Genomic DNA, 18,180 nt, shown 5'->3' on the forward strand with positions numbered 1-18,180 from the left:
GCTAAAGACTCTGATAAACATTATTGGCTTTAGCAAGGTCTAGTCTCTTAGGCATACGTATCTGGCTAAAGACACCGAAAAACATCACAGGGTCTAGCAAGGTCTACTCTCTTAGACAAACGAATCTGGCTAAAGAAACAACAATTAAAAACTTCCAAAATCTAAACTCCTAAAAAAAGTTATAAAAACAACTTAAAACAATAAACAGCTCAACAACAACACAACTTAAAAAAACGCTTTATTACCAAGTCGCAAACTTACCTCCAACTATTTCGATCGCATTTATAATGTTGATGTATCAACTATAATTTTATTTAATAGCATAAAAATTCAGTAAAATATATAAAGGAACTAATTCACAAGATCTCTCTCTCTACATATCCATTCACGAGATAATTATGCGATGAAATTTAATTACTACGACATTAAACGAAAAACTAAGAGGATGATCCCAGTTGGAAAACTAACGGTATAATTTGGCTTATTCACCTTTAAAACTAAAAATTATATATATATATATATATATATATATATATATATATATATATATATATATATATATATATATATATATAGCCTTACTAAATTCAGCTTAACGATAACGTATAATTATACCTATTCAACGCTCTTTATATATATATATATATATATATATATATATATATATATATATATATATATATATATATATATATATATATAGCCTTAATAAATTCAGAACAGAAACGTATAATTGTGCCTATTCAACGTTCATATTTACTCGAAAAAAGCCCTATACTTTTTACATAGCATGCACATAGGCCTATATGTAATTACAATATGCAAGACGGCATATATTTACTTCAACGCCTAATCTCAGAATAATCATACCGGCAAATCTTTAACAACTAAGCCTACGTATAGGCCTACGTTTAAAATACATGCCTATTCACAACTCAAACTGAAACATCTTTTACCCTCTTTTGTGTAACATTTATCTTATGATAAAATGAATTACCAGCAAAATTAGTTAATTAAACCAAAGGTTCTAACCTCAGAATGACACCGGAAAATGCTTGACAAATGAGGCTACATAGGCCTACATGCAAAATAACTGCCTATTCATGATTCAAAACTGAATTAAAATAAAGTAATTATTAGCAAAATTAGTTGATTAAACCCTAGGTCTAATTAAATCATCCATTTAAAACCTGCCTATTCTTAAAATTATAAAACAGGGCAAAAAATCAAAGCGAAATAAACAGTAGGCCTATTAAACCCCCAACTAACCAATGGCAGTAAACTATCATTAAAACTAAATAAGTTATTAAAACTTACAACTTTAGTTAACTAAACCCTAGGTCTACTGAAAACCACACATTTAAAACCTGTCTATTCTTAAAAGCTATAAAACATAGCAAAAATCAAAGCTAATTAAACAGTAGGCCTATTAAACCCCCAACTAGCCAATGACAGTAAACTACCAATAAAACTATAATAAAAGAAATAAAATATAGAAATGACCAGCATAATTAATTAAACCCTAGGCCTATATAAACCCATCTAAAATCTGTCCATTCTTAAAAATTGAAATTATAAATTGAAGCTGTTCAAACAGTAGGCCTATTAAACGAAACAGAAATTACCAATTAAACCATAATAAAAAAAAATATAGGTACTTACCAACTGCATATTGAACCACGGATGTGATTATCATCATAATCCAAACGATTAGCGCCATTTTATATCCTCTTTAATTACCGAATTGGGTAGTTGGCTACTTCTAACAAGCGCTAACGAGGTAGTTTGCCGGACCCATATTTCGCTTGTTATTCAAGCCACGTGGCGTCTTGTTGTTACGGTTGTGTTGTTGTTAATAACAGGATTGTATAACATCGAAGCATGTTTGTTCTTGTTTTGTTAATTACGGGGTAAAATATAATTTAGAATTACGAATATTATGTTAATTACGGGTAATTGGTAATTTACAATTACGAAAAATATATCACATCACTAGAGCCATATTCACTTCCACATAAATTACGAAAACATTGACAAAACTTACGATTAATTTATAAAAACTTGATTCAAATCCTGTAATTAATCACTAAATCACATAAATTACAATTAAACCGTAATTGAATCCAAAGTTGAATCCCGCTATAGGAAAACGCGCGGCGAACACGTGCTCTCAGAAAGGGGGGTTACGAGAGCGAGGCGAACACGTCCTCCCTTGACCACATCCGGACACCGACTGACTCAGCTGACTGTCACTCGGTATAATAGATGACCCCCTAGTCCCGGGTGGATAGAGGGGGGGGGGGGGGGAGATGCTAAGGGGTGTACCCTCCCACCCTCTTATCTTTCTTTCTGCTTTACCATCTTTTCCTTTCGATTTATCTCTTCTTTTATTGCTTTCCCCTTTCTTATAACTTATCCATTGTCTTGTTTTCGTTTTCTTGTGTCTATCTACGTTCGCTTTCTCTCCCGTCCCACTGAATTTATCCTTTCTTATGCCTTCTCTCCACTGGTTTATCTCATTTCGCTTTCTCTATCCTTATTCCTTTCATTTATATTTCTATCTTTTCTTTCGATTTATCTCCTCTATTATTTCATTCTCCTTTCTTACATCTTATCCACTGTCTTGTTCTCGTTTCCTCCTGTCTATCTTCTTTCTCTTCCACTGTATTTATCCTTCCTTACGCCTTCTCTCTGCCTTGCTCATTTCGCTTTCTCTATCCTTATTCCTTTCATCTACATTTCTCTATCTATTCTCTCATTTATCCCACCTCTCTCTCTCTCTCTCTCTCTCTCTCTCTCTCTCTCTCTCTCTCTCTCTCTCTCTCTCTCTCTCTCTCAGGCAATATTGTTGATCCTCGTTCGGCGGAGGTCAGACACTAGTATGGCCTCCGAGATATTGTGTCACATACACTCGCTAACCCTTCAGTCTATTTTCCCATCAAACTGAGATTTTTCATTTTTATTCTTTTGTTTTGGCTATAATTGACTTAATTTGTAATTTGTCATAATCCTTTTGGTCTGGTAAGCTTTTAGTTTAGCTTATTTTCTCAATAAAGCTTCATTTATCAGCCTAATTATTATATAAAACTTAGTTTTTATTAGGCCAGTTTATTACGTTCCCATCAAACTTGAGATTTTTTTATTCTTTTGTTTTGGCTGTAATTTACTTAATTTGTGATTTGTCATAATCCTTTTGGTCTAATAAGCCTTTAGTTTAGCTTATTTTCTCAATTAAACTTCATTTATCAGCCTAATCATTATACAAACTTAGTTTTTATTGAGACAGTTTATGAAGTTTCATGCAAGGGTATATATTCTTACGATCTAAAGGTATATGTTAATTAGAACATTTACAAACTATACTTTTTCCAATGTTTTTATAAGATAAAAACGAGTTTATCATACGTCTAATACATTAGGTTTTCTTTATATACCACTTAATAACAATAGGCATAACTTGGTTTCTAAATGATAGGCCTATGCATTACTCATACACCTTTGAGTTTGTATAAATACAACTATTTTTTATTCCATGAAATGTTGAAATTTCGTTTTAAATTTGTATGATGTCACGATTAAAAAGCAGTTCTGTTTTTAGTAGGAGCAAACCTATAGGCCTATGCCTTTAAAAACAGCTAAAATACTTTTCTTTGAATTTGAAATAGGCCTAGCTGAATCTCAATTTTGGCTATTTTATCGAGAATCAGTTGGTGAAGTTCTGGAATAGTGTATGTAAGAGCTGTGGAAAATTTCTGCACAGAGTTTCATCCATAATCAAGCAGTTAAAGGATGAATGTAACAGCGCCTGATGTATTGTTATTCTTTGGAGCCACCCATGTTGTAGGGTGTATATATATATATATATATATATATATATATATATATATATATATATATATATATATATATATATATCCCTTTCTGAGTGGAGATACCTTAGGGGTTTGTGTATCGCCATGATCAGCAAAGCTGTACTAGTCAGGGCCACTCATATTAGATTGGTTTGCTGTGAGCGATCAGACGAAAATCTCCCACCATCACCAAACCACATTGGCCAGCGTGGTGATGAAAACTGGCCAAACCCCAGACATAAATAAGGACATGTCTGAGGCTTATGTCTTGCAGTGGCCTAGAAACGGCTCCATTTGTTCTTGGTAGTTATATATGTGTGTGATATTATCATAGACTCATCTGTATGTCAGACGTAATAATAATAATAATAATAATCCCTGCCTCTCTCTCTCTCTCTCTCTCTCTCTCTCTCTCTCTCTCTCTCTCTCTCTCTCTCTATGACAGCCCCAAATTGACGCAGTGAGCTCCCATGGTCAACTAAAAGCTAAATCCCACCAAATCATCGTTTTTTTGGCATTTGTTCTATTTTAATCTATAAAAGCTAAAGCTTTGGCAGCCAGACCAAATGCTTGTTCATGAACAATGCAGATCCATTGTTTAATACGTCCATCAAACTCCATCAACCTCAGTCAACTTGGTTCTCAAACTGGGGTTTGCGTGGCATCGGTCTATTGACGTTTGAGCCTTTGAAAACTATAACTAAATCTCGTGTCTCTCAACCGTTTGATTATGTGAGGTAAATTTTCTTTAATTTTATCTTGCTTTTTCTGTTGATTAATGATATAATCGAATTAAATTCATTGTAGGATATATATAAAGATAGCTACCATCTGAAACTTAGGTCTAAAACAAACGCCTGGTTTTTAAAAAAGGTTTTCAATTAAATAACGGAATTCCATAATGAAATATAAATATTTCTATATGAAAAATTCATCTTCCAATCCCAGGATACAAAGAAACCGAAAAAATATAACGAACTTGAAAAAAAAAATGAAGCAAGCGCTAGAAAGAACCTAATCCACTCTGACAACGTCAATAAATCCATCGTTAGCATTAATACTTGATTGCATTGAGTAGTATATACATCATGAATACTTCATCACACCAGGATGTAGATTTATACATCGACAGAATGTTGATTTATACATCGACTTGCATTTTTCCGAAGCAGAATACAGTAGCCAATGGCGGTTATGCGTGTATGAGAACGCTTTGTATGTGATGTATAAGGCCATTTGATTCTATTACGCTCAATTTAATTCAATAGCGAAGTCTGGAAAAGTACCTCGTAAAGAATACTGTATAAGCGAAAGGGATATTATGTCCGTGCAAGAAGGGGGAGAGGGAGGGAGAGGAGAGAGAGAGAGAGAGAGGGGGGGGGGGGGGGGGGGTTTAAGGCGTCAGGTGGCTCTTCCCTGTTCCTGCCAATTTTGACGTGAGAAGGGGGAGTTGTTGAGGCGAGGCATTGACCCTTTTGTTATAGATGAAAATGGCTTTTTTTATTCTTGTTTTAATGAGATTTTTCAGTTATTTGAATATTCAATCCTTATAATGCATTGAAAAGCATATATATATATATATATATATATATATATATATATATATATATATATATATATATATATATATATATATATATATATCCCTATCGGATACCTTAACATGGTGAAAGGGTTTGCGTATCGCCATGATATGCAAAGCTGTACTAGTCAGGGCCACACATACAAGATTGGTTACTTTGAGTGATCAGACCAAAGTCTCCCACCGTCACCAATTTGCACTGGCCAGCGTGGTGATGAAAACTGGCCAAACCCCAACATGTCTGAGGCCTTTGTCCTGCAGTGGACTAGAAACAGCTGCATTTGTTGTATATGTTGTTGTTGTATATATTATACATCTGTACACACTTGTGTTTTACAGTCAAACATTATAGGGTGAGGTTGATAGTCCCATGATTGTTTCACCCATGACTGCAGCCCACCACATCTGACTAGCTACCACCTACATACTCACCTTACTCCTTAAAATACAAATAAAAGAGTTTCCAACAAAATAAAATTTTAACTACTGGGTTTAAATGTCGTTCATGAATGGCAGAGGCAAGGGACAGTGACTGCCCTAGAAAGCAGGACAATGCCCTAGAGAATGACCATATAATAGCCTACATATGTTCAGCACCCAAACCCCTCTCCACCCAAGCTAGGACCAGGGAGGGCCAGGCAATGGCTGCCGATGACTCACCAAGTAGACCTCTCATGAATGGCAGAGGCAAGGGACAGTGACACTGCCCTAGCTAATAGAACAATGCCCTTGAGACTGACAATATATACATATAATCAGCAACCAAACCCCTCTCCACCCAAGCTAGGACCAGGAAGAGCCAGGCAATGGCTGCCAATAACTAAGTAGACCTATAGGCTCCCCCAAACCCTTCATCCTTATCTCACAAGGATGGTGAGGTTGCAGACCCTACAAGAAACTATCAAGATTGAGCAGGGCTCGAACCCCAGTCTGGCAGAATGACAGACAAGGACTTTTCCACTAGGCCACCACAACCCTGATATAGTTGTTCCTAACACATAACTTTCGAATATTGGATAATCATATTGCCTAGTTTTATTTCAAATGAAGGCTATGTTCAAATCCTGGCTGGGATAGATGCACTAATTAGGCCTATAAATTGATTTACTCTTGTGCATTTATCATAAAAGTACAGTGAATTCCGTATTAAACTCATTTGAAAGACAATATTTGGATGCATATATTATGTGTAGCTTATACACACACACACGCACACACATATATATGAATGTGCAAGGAGCATAAGGTAAATTTTATCCCTTTCATATGAATAGCAGTAGCAACTTAATCTCTACAACGCCTCTCTCTCTCTCTCTCTCTCTCTCTCTCTCTCTCTCTCTCTCTCTCTCTCTCTCTCTCTCGCGATTATACATCACATAAATAAGCAGCGCGAAATGTATTTGGCAAATTGCTTTCTCCATTCTCCTCTTTTGCTTTTTTCCTCTCCCCCAAAAACTTTCATTTCCAGGACTCTTTGCCGTCCTGGTCCCATCCCTTAACCCCCCCACCCCCCTCCCCCCAAAAGACTGCAAGAGTACCCTTTTGCTTTGATGGTCCTGCTTTCATCTTCATAGTTTTTTCTCTATATGTTTTATTCCTCTCTCTTTCACATTTGCTCTCTTGGGAGAGACCGTGAAAGTCGGATAGCTCGTTGAAGTTAATATTATCAGTTTGTTTTTATCGTTATCATCTGTATCTATGCTCTAAATTCTCATTATTTATGCCCATGTCTATTCTAAACCCCTTGTAAATTATGGGATATGATACTTGTCCCATTAGCAAGAGGACCATGACTCATTCCCCTAATGAAGAGAGACCAGTAAAGGCCAATTCAGCATTAGAATCATAAGTAAATTGTGTACCTGATAGCTGGTCAACTGTTTGGAATTGTTAGCCATAGTGGAGATGGGCAACAAAACCCCAAAGACTTGGGGAAACTATATAATCATATATTCGGTTGATGAGACTTCTAACTTCTTATTTCTACCTTATTAATCCCACTATACGGCAGGGTCGGCCCCTCGAATCAACTTTTCCATCTATGTATAGTCAGTAGGATGACCAGGGCACCAACCACTCATTGAGATACTACCGCTAGAGAGTTATTGGGTCCTTTGCCTAGCCAGACAATACTACATTGGATCTCTCTCTCTCTCGTTATGTGTCTTAGCCTACACGTTGAAGACAGTAGTTCAGGTTTTTGGTGGTGCACCTGTCGGACTTCTTACCTTGATACCGTTTAAGCCTAGCCTTTAAGAGTAAGCCCTTAGGACCAGCCCTTTGAGCCTCAGAGAGTGTTATTCGACTACCATATATATACGTCATCAAATATAACATAAGTCTTTGATAGACATTCACCGTGAGCAAAAGCATAATTACACTGAATTTGCTTTTAGTTCAGGTGTTATAAACAACTTGAAATCATAATACTTTAAAAAAATTAATGTTGTCTCAGAACTCTTGTAATTACCATGTGTTATTACACAACAGCTTTTGAGCAGGGGAACTTTTTATAATGTAGAAACACTGGGATACAGAATCGAAGGGTATCAGTAGGAAAGGCTGTATGAAAAATGGAGAGTCCTAACCCAAAATAAGGTGATAAATCATCACCCCAAAACATGAAAAGTAGGAGAGTACTGATTCATCTCAATGCTCTATCTTTATCTATGTTTTCTACTTTCATTTTATAATTTTCTATGATTTATTTCAGCTACTCCTCTTTTTCCATTCTCTGTTCTACTCATACTCTAATATTGCCAGTCCAATATGACAGCAAGTCATAAGGATCTCTCCATTTTACCTTGGAATGGGTAAATATCTGTCACCCCTTGATAATATTTCCAACATACTGTCCTCATGCATTTTATTTATTCATGACTCTTCATGTTACATAATTTACCCTTACTCTCACATAAACATGCGGTTATGAGCTCAACTGTGCGGCCTTTGATGTCTGTATGTTTATCCTATTACCTTATTGCATTTGAGGATGACATATCATAAAATTCTGAGTGGAAATTGTACATTATAATTTATATTTCCTTTATCTACATCTCTATTTAATTTTAAGTCCGTATCAATTTAGCAATTTCAAAGTCTGCTACACTCAAGTCTTTTTCGATTTTTTATTTTCACGCAATTATTATATGCAACAGACAGGTTTTATTTGTAGGTATATTCGCCTGGAGATACAAGATTACTCCTTGTATACTTTAAAGACACTTCTCAAGACGTCTGCTTTTATGAAGAGATGAATCCAGATTTTGGATACGACACGGTACCTCAAGTTCTGTGCAGACGTCTGACGCATATCTGCCTTTAGACCTATCGACACTAGCCTGTGTCTGCTAGGTGATGAGTGGCACTGTTTAAAACGACCCTGTTGACCTCCTGGGCCCATCGTGATAGGAGCTAACATCACTCTCTTGTTCCATTAAATTTATGGGTGTACTTAAGGTCCCACTTTTGCCTCAACACCACCATGCGAAGATGAAGAGTGGTTGCAGTTGTTAAGACTAATATGTCTTGGACTATTTTATCCAGAGGGTTATTGAATTTAGGGAACTTTGAATCTCAAATGGTTTTCATTGTAATCATACCAACATAAGTATCTTAAATTTTTATCTGTTCTGAACTGAAGTGAACAATTCCTCTTATCCTGTTCTAGAGCGAGACTTGCAAGTAAGCTTTAGTAAAGCTTAAGCCATACAGTACTACTCCCTGTCATGCTCTTGCGTTATCGTCTTTACCTTGAACATTGTTTGGCACTCTCAGTTTGGGTGAACTATCCCGCGCTAGGTGTAGTGCCTGAACACCGAGGGGACATCGGTAATGACAGAGCCGATACTGGGTAATCTCTGAACTTTACCGTGACGGTTGATGAAATGTATCACTGCACTTTTCTGATATGTTGGCGTGGGAGTGTTTGCACTCCAATTCCCCATGTTAGGATCTGGGTATCTGTTATAGTGAGATCTTCCTGGAATTATTTCCCACACAAAAGATTTGTAACACATACTTCTCTTAGCCCTTGTGTATATAGATTATAAGAAAGGCTTGCAATCTAATAGCCATTACCTCACAGAGCAGATCAAATCAAATAATTGTTATTATAGATTAATCAATAAATAAAAGTTATATGTAAATGAATAACTCTATGTTAGGAAAACTAATCTCCGTTGGAAAGGGACATGAAAAACAAAACTGGACCTCCATTTTTGCAAAAGAAAGGGGCTTTATATATGAAATCCAATGCATAATTTGTGAATATAAAAAACAAACTTTACTAATTCCAATAATATTCAGTACATTCATTTCTATCCACACTTCTTAGCAACAAGTAGTATTAAGATCCCATTCTCTTGACACTTTTCCCTGCAGAAAAAAAAATGGAAAAATCAACAGCATAATCTTTACATACCTCATTTCCTGCTTAAGTACTGGTCTATGGGCAAAGCGATTTGTTGAAATTCTTCTGTTCGCACAAACAAATATCACCAGGAAATTAATATCTTATACTAGCAATGCTTCATATTATCTTTCTGAGATTTCCTCTCTCATCATATTATCTTTCTGAGATTTCCTCTCTCACCACCATCAACAGCTACCTACATTCCAAAATTTTACTCGGAGTTCACGCCTCCCACATTCTTGCATCTGAATCATGGGAAAAAAAAGCTATCATCTCAACCATTGTACAGATTGGATTCATGAATTTGGGCTTTACGTGGGCTATGTGGCATTGGGCGGGCCTGTGAGACAATTTAGCTCCCAAGTGGAACTGGAGAAAAACTCTGCAGTTATAGTTAAGTAAAAGTTAAGAGGTTCGACAGCAAAATGGAAACGTGAATTAAGGCAAAGTAGAAGAATATAAAGCAATTAGAGCATGTCTTTTTGGTATGGATGAACTTTCTATAGATTGTCATCAAAGCAGCACTACTTTTTCTGACAAAGGAGTCAATTTAGTACCCTCTCTAAAGCTATCTTGGATGAAGGGAAAGAAAAATTAATATAAGGAGAGTAGATGAGTTCAACCACATCTGTGAGTCTTATTTCTGGAATCTAACTGGACTAGCACTTAGGATTACACTTAAACGAGCAGTGAAGATTGGGACGATAAAAAGTTTATGAAGTTGGATGGATGTAAAAGCTAAAGGGAACAAATGGCAGAAAATCATATTTAATAATGAAACTTGATAGCAGAAAAAATGCTGTAATGCAACTTTAAAACTGTCTACAGTATGCCATGCAATGCACAATCTAAGAATTATCAACAAAACAAGCCCTCAGGAAGAAAGATTAGTAAGTTGATAGCATGTGCAATACCTAAAGATATGGTAGGGTGTCGTGAAAATCTGGTATCTGCTCAACCAACAAATACTTAAGAATGAGGTCCGAAACTTTAAAAAAAAAGAAATTAATAGTAAAGATGAAAAACTACAAGCAAAGACTTGAGGAAATACAGAACTACTTAATAGATATTTAGGAAGATCTAGAATTACAAGCAAGAAAGTCATACCATGTCTAAAAAAAATGAAAAAGGGTGGGGTACTTATGAAGACTTGAAATATACAGAAAAGCTAGATGAAATAACAAATCTAAAGACCACCATTTTTACTACAAGTTTCCCAGACTACTAGATAATCAAAAGAATAAAACACTATCAATGCTTACTCAGAGAATCAATATTTCACGTTTTCCCTTCATGGGGTTGCGACTGTATATACCAGAATCCTCTCAACTCTTGTCTTGAAAACTTTCTGCCTGACCTCAAATTCAGCCCGAGTCTTTGTCTGTCCCCTGCTTCGACAGGTCCTTGTCCTGCTACTTCAACATCTAATTCCATCTGCTTGTAATAATGAATCACAGACCAGCCTCTGTAACATATTTCAAACTGCTTCATCAGCCTTATTTTCTCACCAAATTTCATTTATAGATATCAGTATTTTGTAACTGCACCTTTCTTTAATCTTCCTCATTTGAGCATGTTACCGTCAAAAGAAATCTAGAGTTTACACAAAAAGATCTTGATTTCTCTTTCGATAAACGGGACATTTGCAGTTACTGATGGTCTAGCAATCTGACCAAACTTCATCCGAGCTATTGCCACCATTTCATCTAGACAATGGACCACATTCTTCGTAGGTGTGAACAGAGGCCAATCTGTACAGATTTGGACCTCTACGAATGTAAACAGGCCGCTATGCAGTGGATACAATGTTGGCGAGATAAGATATGATGATGATTATATCCTTGGTGATTCCTACCTTGCAATCCATTATGACACAGAGTGAATCACCTTCGCTCTAACATTAAAATCTTTAGAGCTCTGCCCGGCAAGATTGTCATTCACGACCAGATTATGTTCACAAGTCTTTAGTGAAATCGAGATAGATTTACAACATACGTTATGAGGGGATGTTAGAATCATAAAGACAGAATATTTCTCATGGTTTATTTCATGATACATAATTGTTTACACTATATTTGGTAGAAAATGTGAAGTGATGAGTGATATTGGGCCTTAGTGAACCAATAAGGCGCAAACTCCCTTGTCACAACACAAATTACAAATGAGATGAGAGGTTCTGGTTACGTTCCATATACATTTACCGTAGTTAAGCGTTTGAAATCTTGTATCATAAGCGTATCATACGCTACCAAAACTCTGGATGCCAAATGTCTCCACAAACAGTGGAAATAGTCGTAACGAAAACAATCTCATGACCTTTGTAATCTGCCCTCAGGAAGAAATCCTATAGCCTTTTTTTTTCTTACATACTACTCTCATTCTTATAATATCCTCATACCTAGCTTTGGATTTTTAACTAGCAAACATTCTTCATTCTGGCTAACATGATTTTTCTACAGCATAGCATATTTTCAGCAATCATGTTATCATTATGTAGCTATTACAAAAGCCTGTACAGTAATTTCACTCTTCCTCACCATATGCCTTTACAAACTCTACACATCTCGTTAACATCGTATCTTCGACGTGAAACAAGCGCTGCTTGTGATCACTGTAGATACTCGTTACCGGCCTATCAAGCAAATCATTCACTTTTTAAAAGGCATCAAATCTGAAATCTAAAGTCATTTATGCTGAAGCTTTTTTTTTTAAATGATGACTATCACAATTGTCACACCATTACGTCCTATTCAATGTATCGACTACGATACTTAGACATTGATAATTGCACCAGTTCTCTTCCATTAGGCAGATTTTAAATATATTTAAAGCCCATTGGTACTCGGGCTAACACAATTTCACAAAAGTATACAAGAAACAGAAATTCATTTGCACAGGATTCGGGATCTGAATACTCGACTATCTATTTTCTTCACAGATGTTAGCATAATGGATGGATATTAACAATATCACAAATCAAATAAACAATAAACTAAGAACAGAATAAAAAACTATAATGAATATCATTAAACACAGCCCTCTTCTTCAATTTTATGAACCCAGTGTCGTAGTTAGTCTAGTATTCAGGCCCTCATGCCCTGACCACTTGTAACTTCTCACAGAATCAAGCAACACAGCTTTCAGAATACACGGAGAATGTTTAAATGTTTATGCTGGTTCTCTTCTGGTAAACAAGATTCGGACTGGCAATCACAGGTTGCCGGTTCAAAATCAAGGTTGTTCCTATATAAAACATAGGTTAGACTGACCTTGACGAATGAAGCCATCCCCATGATGCCAGCTTCTGCCATACTTGCCGATTCAATTATCACTCTGTGAGACGGCCAGCTTTGACCACTCACTTGCAAACAAGCATGTCTTTATTTACCATCGAAAACCTTGGTGAATAGTATCAATGTAGAACAATTCATGCAGTGGTAATACTCTTTAAGTTCACCTACCCACTACAGTATAATTAAACACCTAGCAGTCTCAGTGTTTTAAGTATCAATAACCTTTATGCGTGGTTACATTGATATTACTGAAGGAATCCATAGCTGTGTAATTCTACCCTACAGAGAGAGACCAAACTATTGGCTTGAGGGGGTCAATAGTCAAAATCATATCCAAAAGAAACAATGCTCATGATGCCATTAGCATCATATCAGGGATTGCTATTACATTTTAGCGTTCAAGCCTTAGAATCATCATCATCGTCAAACAGACTCATAGTCAGGGCACGGACAGCCGTCGTTAAGCCCAAGAGTGTCAGCGTAAGAGTGACTTTCTCAAGTCACTTCAAGATCAACATCACTGAAGGTTAGTCTCTGAATCTGGACAAGTTTATCCCCCTAAAACTGTCAGATTTAGATGTGTGGGAGGTTATCAGTGATTTTGAACTTACTACAGAAAAAGCTTTGAAAAGTATACTGTACAAATAAACAAAAACTTAATAGAATGAACGTGATTTGACATCACTACGTCCTGAACCTCCTCTACGTCGTAAATTCATTCAGATAACCCATTGGTAATGGATTACAATGCACACTTAGCACCTGGCTAAGTGGTATGTCGCTGAAGCCGTTTCTCCGTCGACAAAAAAAAAAAAAAATTAAGGTAAGGGTCTACTAGTCCCCCTCCCATTAGCCTTCACTCTCTCTGGTCAAGTTAACAACAAGCGCTGTCTACTAATAAGCATAATCACACATACCCTATATGTATAGAAATGGTACAAACAAATCAATAACAGATAGACAATAAGTAACATACATACATAAAAAATTGTCATGAATTGAATTCTGATCCAAAAGAAACGTGCTGGCTCTCTTGCATGTATGTCTATATTGCCTAATACTGAGTTTTCACCATTAATTAATCCTACCTAAAAGCCGTAGAAAAAAGCATTCGTTTATCTACTCAAAAGAGATTGAGCATTTTTACATTTTTCGGGGAATTCCTGATCCATTCCTTTATCTCTTCCTTTTGGTAAAATGGTACAAATGCATAGATAGAAAGCATGACTTCTCTACAGTTCTGGTGTAAGTGCACCTCCTTGACTACTAATAATGAACTGCAAATTAAGAGTTAAATAATTAACCTTATTTATGGGCAGGAAAATAGAACACTGGCAACACTTATCAGAGACTACATGTATTACATTTGAGCTTATGGAAGATATTTAGCATGTTTTGGCTGTAACACTTCACTAGCAGTGGCAAACAGGTTTACGCAGTGGTTTGACCGTTCAACAACCTTGCAGTTTTACATACATATGCGTGCACTATCCATGGTACATATATGTCTAGTACACAGAAGACCTCAGCCCACAGTGTAAACCTGACAGCGACTACGTAACTTTTCCACAACCACCAAAACATACTTCTTTAAGTTTAAAGGGTTTCAGGGTACGGTAATAGCTATTGTCAGATATTTGCTTGAGAAATCTGCCAATACATAATATAGGAGTATGACTTCAGCAATAACTTACCATCTATTATAGTATAATACAGTATTCACTTTCACACACTCTAATTCTATGAAGAAGCAATGCACACGTACTTACACCAACATTTTGTCTTAGATCCATAAGAAATTCTACAATAGAAATAGCTTAAGTAGAAACATGAACTGACAATGAGAATTTGCCAATAGTTCCTAAAATCGATGAAATTCAATATACAAATAAAATATTACTTAGCGAGATGCCTTTAAATACATCGGACATTTGGATATTGTGAGATCCCCAGCAATTTTACGTTCTCTATTTTGCAATAAACCTAATATTCACCAAAACCAACAAAAATGCACCCATATGCAATTATACCTGAGCTTTAAAATTGCTGACGAAATCACATATTGTCTTGCAAGCTGCGAAAATTAAGCAACACCTAGGAACGCTGCAGTATAAGTGGACAGGGAGATGGCATATATTTGTGCAACAAAGAGAGGCATTCAGCAGACCAAGGAATCACTGATAATATCCAGCCTTGGTCTCTGAGCTACTATATGTAATAAAGGTATGTAAAAGGAAGGTAAGCACCTATAGAATATTAATAAATGTAATACAATAGGCAACATGACATATACTATGGTCAAAAAAATGTTTTAAGTTGAAGGAAATTTAGCCTCCCATGACTTTCCTTGATTACTACTGTACCCCTTCTTTATGGAGCCGTTCTCTCTGCCTCACTTCACAACTGAACTACTGCTGGTAAAACTGGCAAAAAACTGAGCGTACTGGTTACACCTGCGTCACATTTTCTGGCATACACTCACAGTTTGATCCCCCGCTCCTGACTAGACTTGGGTCGTATCACAAAGTACATAGAACACCAAACAAGTCGAAGAGTCACCTCCACATAGCACCGTCACGGATGATTCTCACAGTTATGCTCATACTATCACATAGCATTATGGTCCATGGCCAGTGAAGATACTCCATCAATTGCTATGGGTAAGGATTAAATGCTTAATAAATGCATTATTGACGGTGTGGCCCTCGGAATTAATTGGTGCAAACACTACATGAGAAGCACTTTTTTTTTTCATTTATGACTTCAAACCGAGCACATGACAGGAAAGGAATACTGCTATGTATGTGATACACAACACTGCAAGAGACACACTCAAAGCAAATACGTACGTACGTCCATCGGGCTTGCAGTAGTTACGAGGGAATACAACAATGGAGTTCACAGCAGGTTAGTTATCTCATGAGCGGGGGGGTTGGGGGCGGGCTGTGACGCAGTGATAACAAAGAAGACTTAAGTCACCCCAATGAACACTTTCAAGTTCGTAGGATGTGGTGGCTTTTTTTTTTCACTTCAATTCCCCTCATGAAAACAGAGAACTCGCTTCATTAAGAAAAAAAAATTAAGACGATGAACCATTACTTGAAATGCTGAAACACTTTGCTGTGAATGTAGAGAGCTTCGCCATTAGTTATCCATTATTAATGAACAATGTTATCATAAATTTTCAAAATACTGCCAACCAAAATCTTGAATAAAAAACCCTTGCAAGTCCTCTGTATTCATGTCTTGAGTACATCACATTGGGGTGATATTCTCTCATGGAATCTTCAATAAGAAAAAAAAAAAAAACATAATCTTCATTAGCGTTGAGGATCAGCATTCAGCGCGGATGTTCAGTGACCAGGCTCGCCTCCTATGGCACAGGATCGATGAGGTCTGCAGGATCTCACACATTCATCTCATCACTTACCACCATCTTTAGGCCTCCATTTTGAATGTGGGCGGCTGCTTCATTTCTGAAACGTATTAAATGCGAGTGGTGAGACCAGAACGTACTTCGAGGGGACCTTAAAAAAGGAACTTTCAGTGTGCTTAATGAAGAAGTTACCTTGTTCTTGACAGCAGAGTGTAAAGTTGAAAGTGTTTTTATTGGTTTTTAATAAGTTTTGAAAATTATAGAACACTTAGGTTGGAAAATAACATTGTTAAGTAGTCTGACACATAGCCTTACCAGTAATACACCCTTTTTTATGAGTTTTGAATAGAGCGTGTTTATAATTACATGGTATGAATAAGCAAATTATAGATCTTTTAATCAGGCAGATGAAAGTATGGGAAAACAGTACACATATTTTCCTGAAATCGTAGTACAAAAATCAGAACGGATATAAACGACAATGGTGATGTAGTAGAAGCTTGCATCATACCTCCTGAAACTAACCAAGTACAAAAAATACTATCGTGCTCGTGTGTAACAAATTTGCTGAAATGTTATTTTCATACAAGAAAATATGGTGTCCTGACAACAAGCTAACGATGATAACATGAACAGTTGAATGTTCCTGTGTGTTCTAGCTTGGTATAGTTTGAAAAATCTAAAAGCATATAACAATAATGTTTTTTGAAAGATACAAAATATCAAAGTACAATATCATCAATAAACATATTTTATTATTTGTTCAACTCCGATTCAGTGATCATATTCTTTTATGGAGGCCCAGAATGTAACTTGAAAAGAACACCATTTTTACACCTATGAATACATGAAATAGAGCATGAAATATATGCATCAGCACAAACTAAAGAATCAAAAATATTCTTAATTGGAATGAATTGCTTAAAGTTCTAATGTATCTGATAAACGTTTTTGAAATAAGCGTGGGTCTTTATAGAACGAACAGATATAATCAGTATTGTAGGTCTACAAACAGATAATGTTCAATCTACTGGATAAAATTTCCTATAGTATATTACGTTAAATTTTAAACAATGTCTAAATGAAAAAAAAAATCTATTTACTGTAATAAGAATCCTTTTGCATATATTTGCAAAGGTTGAGTTTTCCATTGCCGTACTGAAACACTGAACTAAGTGCATTGGGCAGTTACGAAGGAGACAGCGTAAATCACTTAATACTGTACCCTAACTCATAATACATCAAAATAGAATTACTTTTAAAATGCATTTAATTATCAGCTTTATATAAATTAGAAATCATTACTTTGCAGGTATAATATATTATAAAGTACATGTGCTATAATATAAAGTACATAGTGTAATATACTGTATTATAAAGTACGTATAATATATCATAAAGTTAAAATAACAAAGCTGTCATTCCCTACATGCTTATTTTCTGCCATAACAAAACATTTCATGTTATAAGAATATATTGAGTTTAAAATGGTTTAACAAGATGCAAGGAAAGTGTACAAGCTTATAAAGCAAAGGCACTTTTTTGCATAGAAGAAAATTAACGATCACGTGTATTTTAATAATCTGAAAGACCTCTTTTGTAATAATTTTAACGGCACAAAAGCTCAATTTATTGCTTTAAAATATCTCATCGTATAGAAGGTG

The 18,180-nt window shown here is 35.9% G+C and overlaps 1 protein-coding gene across 18 annotated transcripts in view; it reads right to left on the reverse strand.

The window, feature by feature from the left end:
• Nucleotides 1-11,875: 11,875 nt before the first annotated feature.
• Dscam1 (Down syndrome cell adhesion molecule 1) overlaps nt 11,876-18,180 on the reverse strand; it is a 236,095-nt gene continuing 229,790 nt past the window's right edge. For all 18 annotated transcript variants that reach the window (XM_068367994.1, XM_068367979.1, XM_068367988.1 and 15 more), the window contains one exon: nt 11,876-16,616. In XM_068367994.1, coding sequence (XP_068224095.1) covers nt 16,547-16,616 — 70 coding nt within the window. In that variant the 3' untranslated portion in view covers nt 11,876-16,546. The remainder of the gene's footprint in view (nt 16,617-18,180) is intronic.

This window comes from Palaemon carinicauda, unplaced genomic scaffold, assembly GCF_036898095.1.
Source record: "Palaemon carinicauda isolate YSFRI2023 unplaced genomic scaffold, ASM3689809v2 scaffold134, whole genome shotgun sequence".
Taxonomy (NCBI): Eukaryota; Metazoa; Arthropoda; class Malacostraca; order Decapoda; family Palaemonidae; genus Palaemon; species Palaemon carinicauda.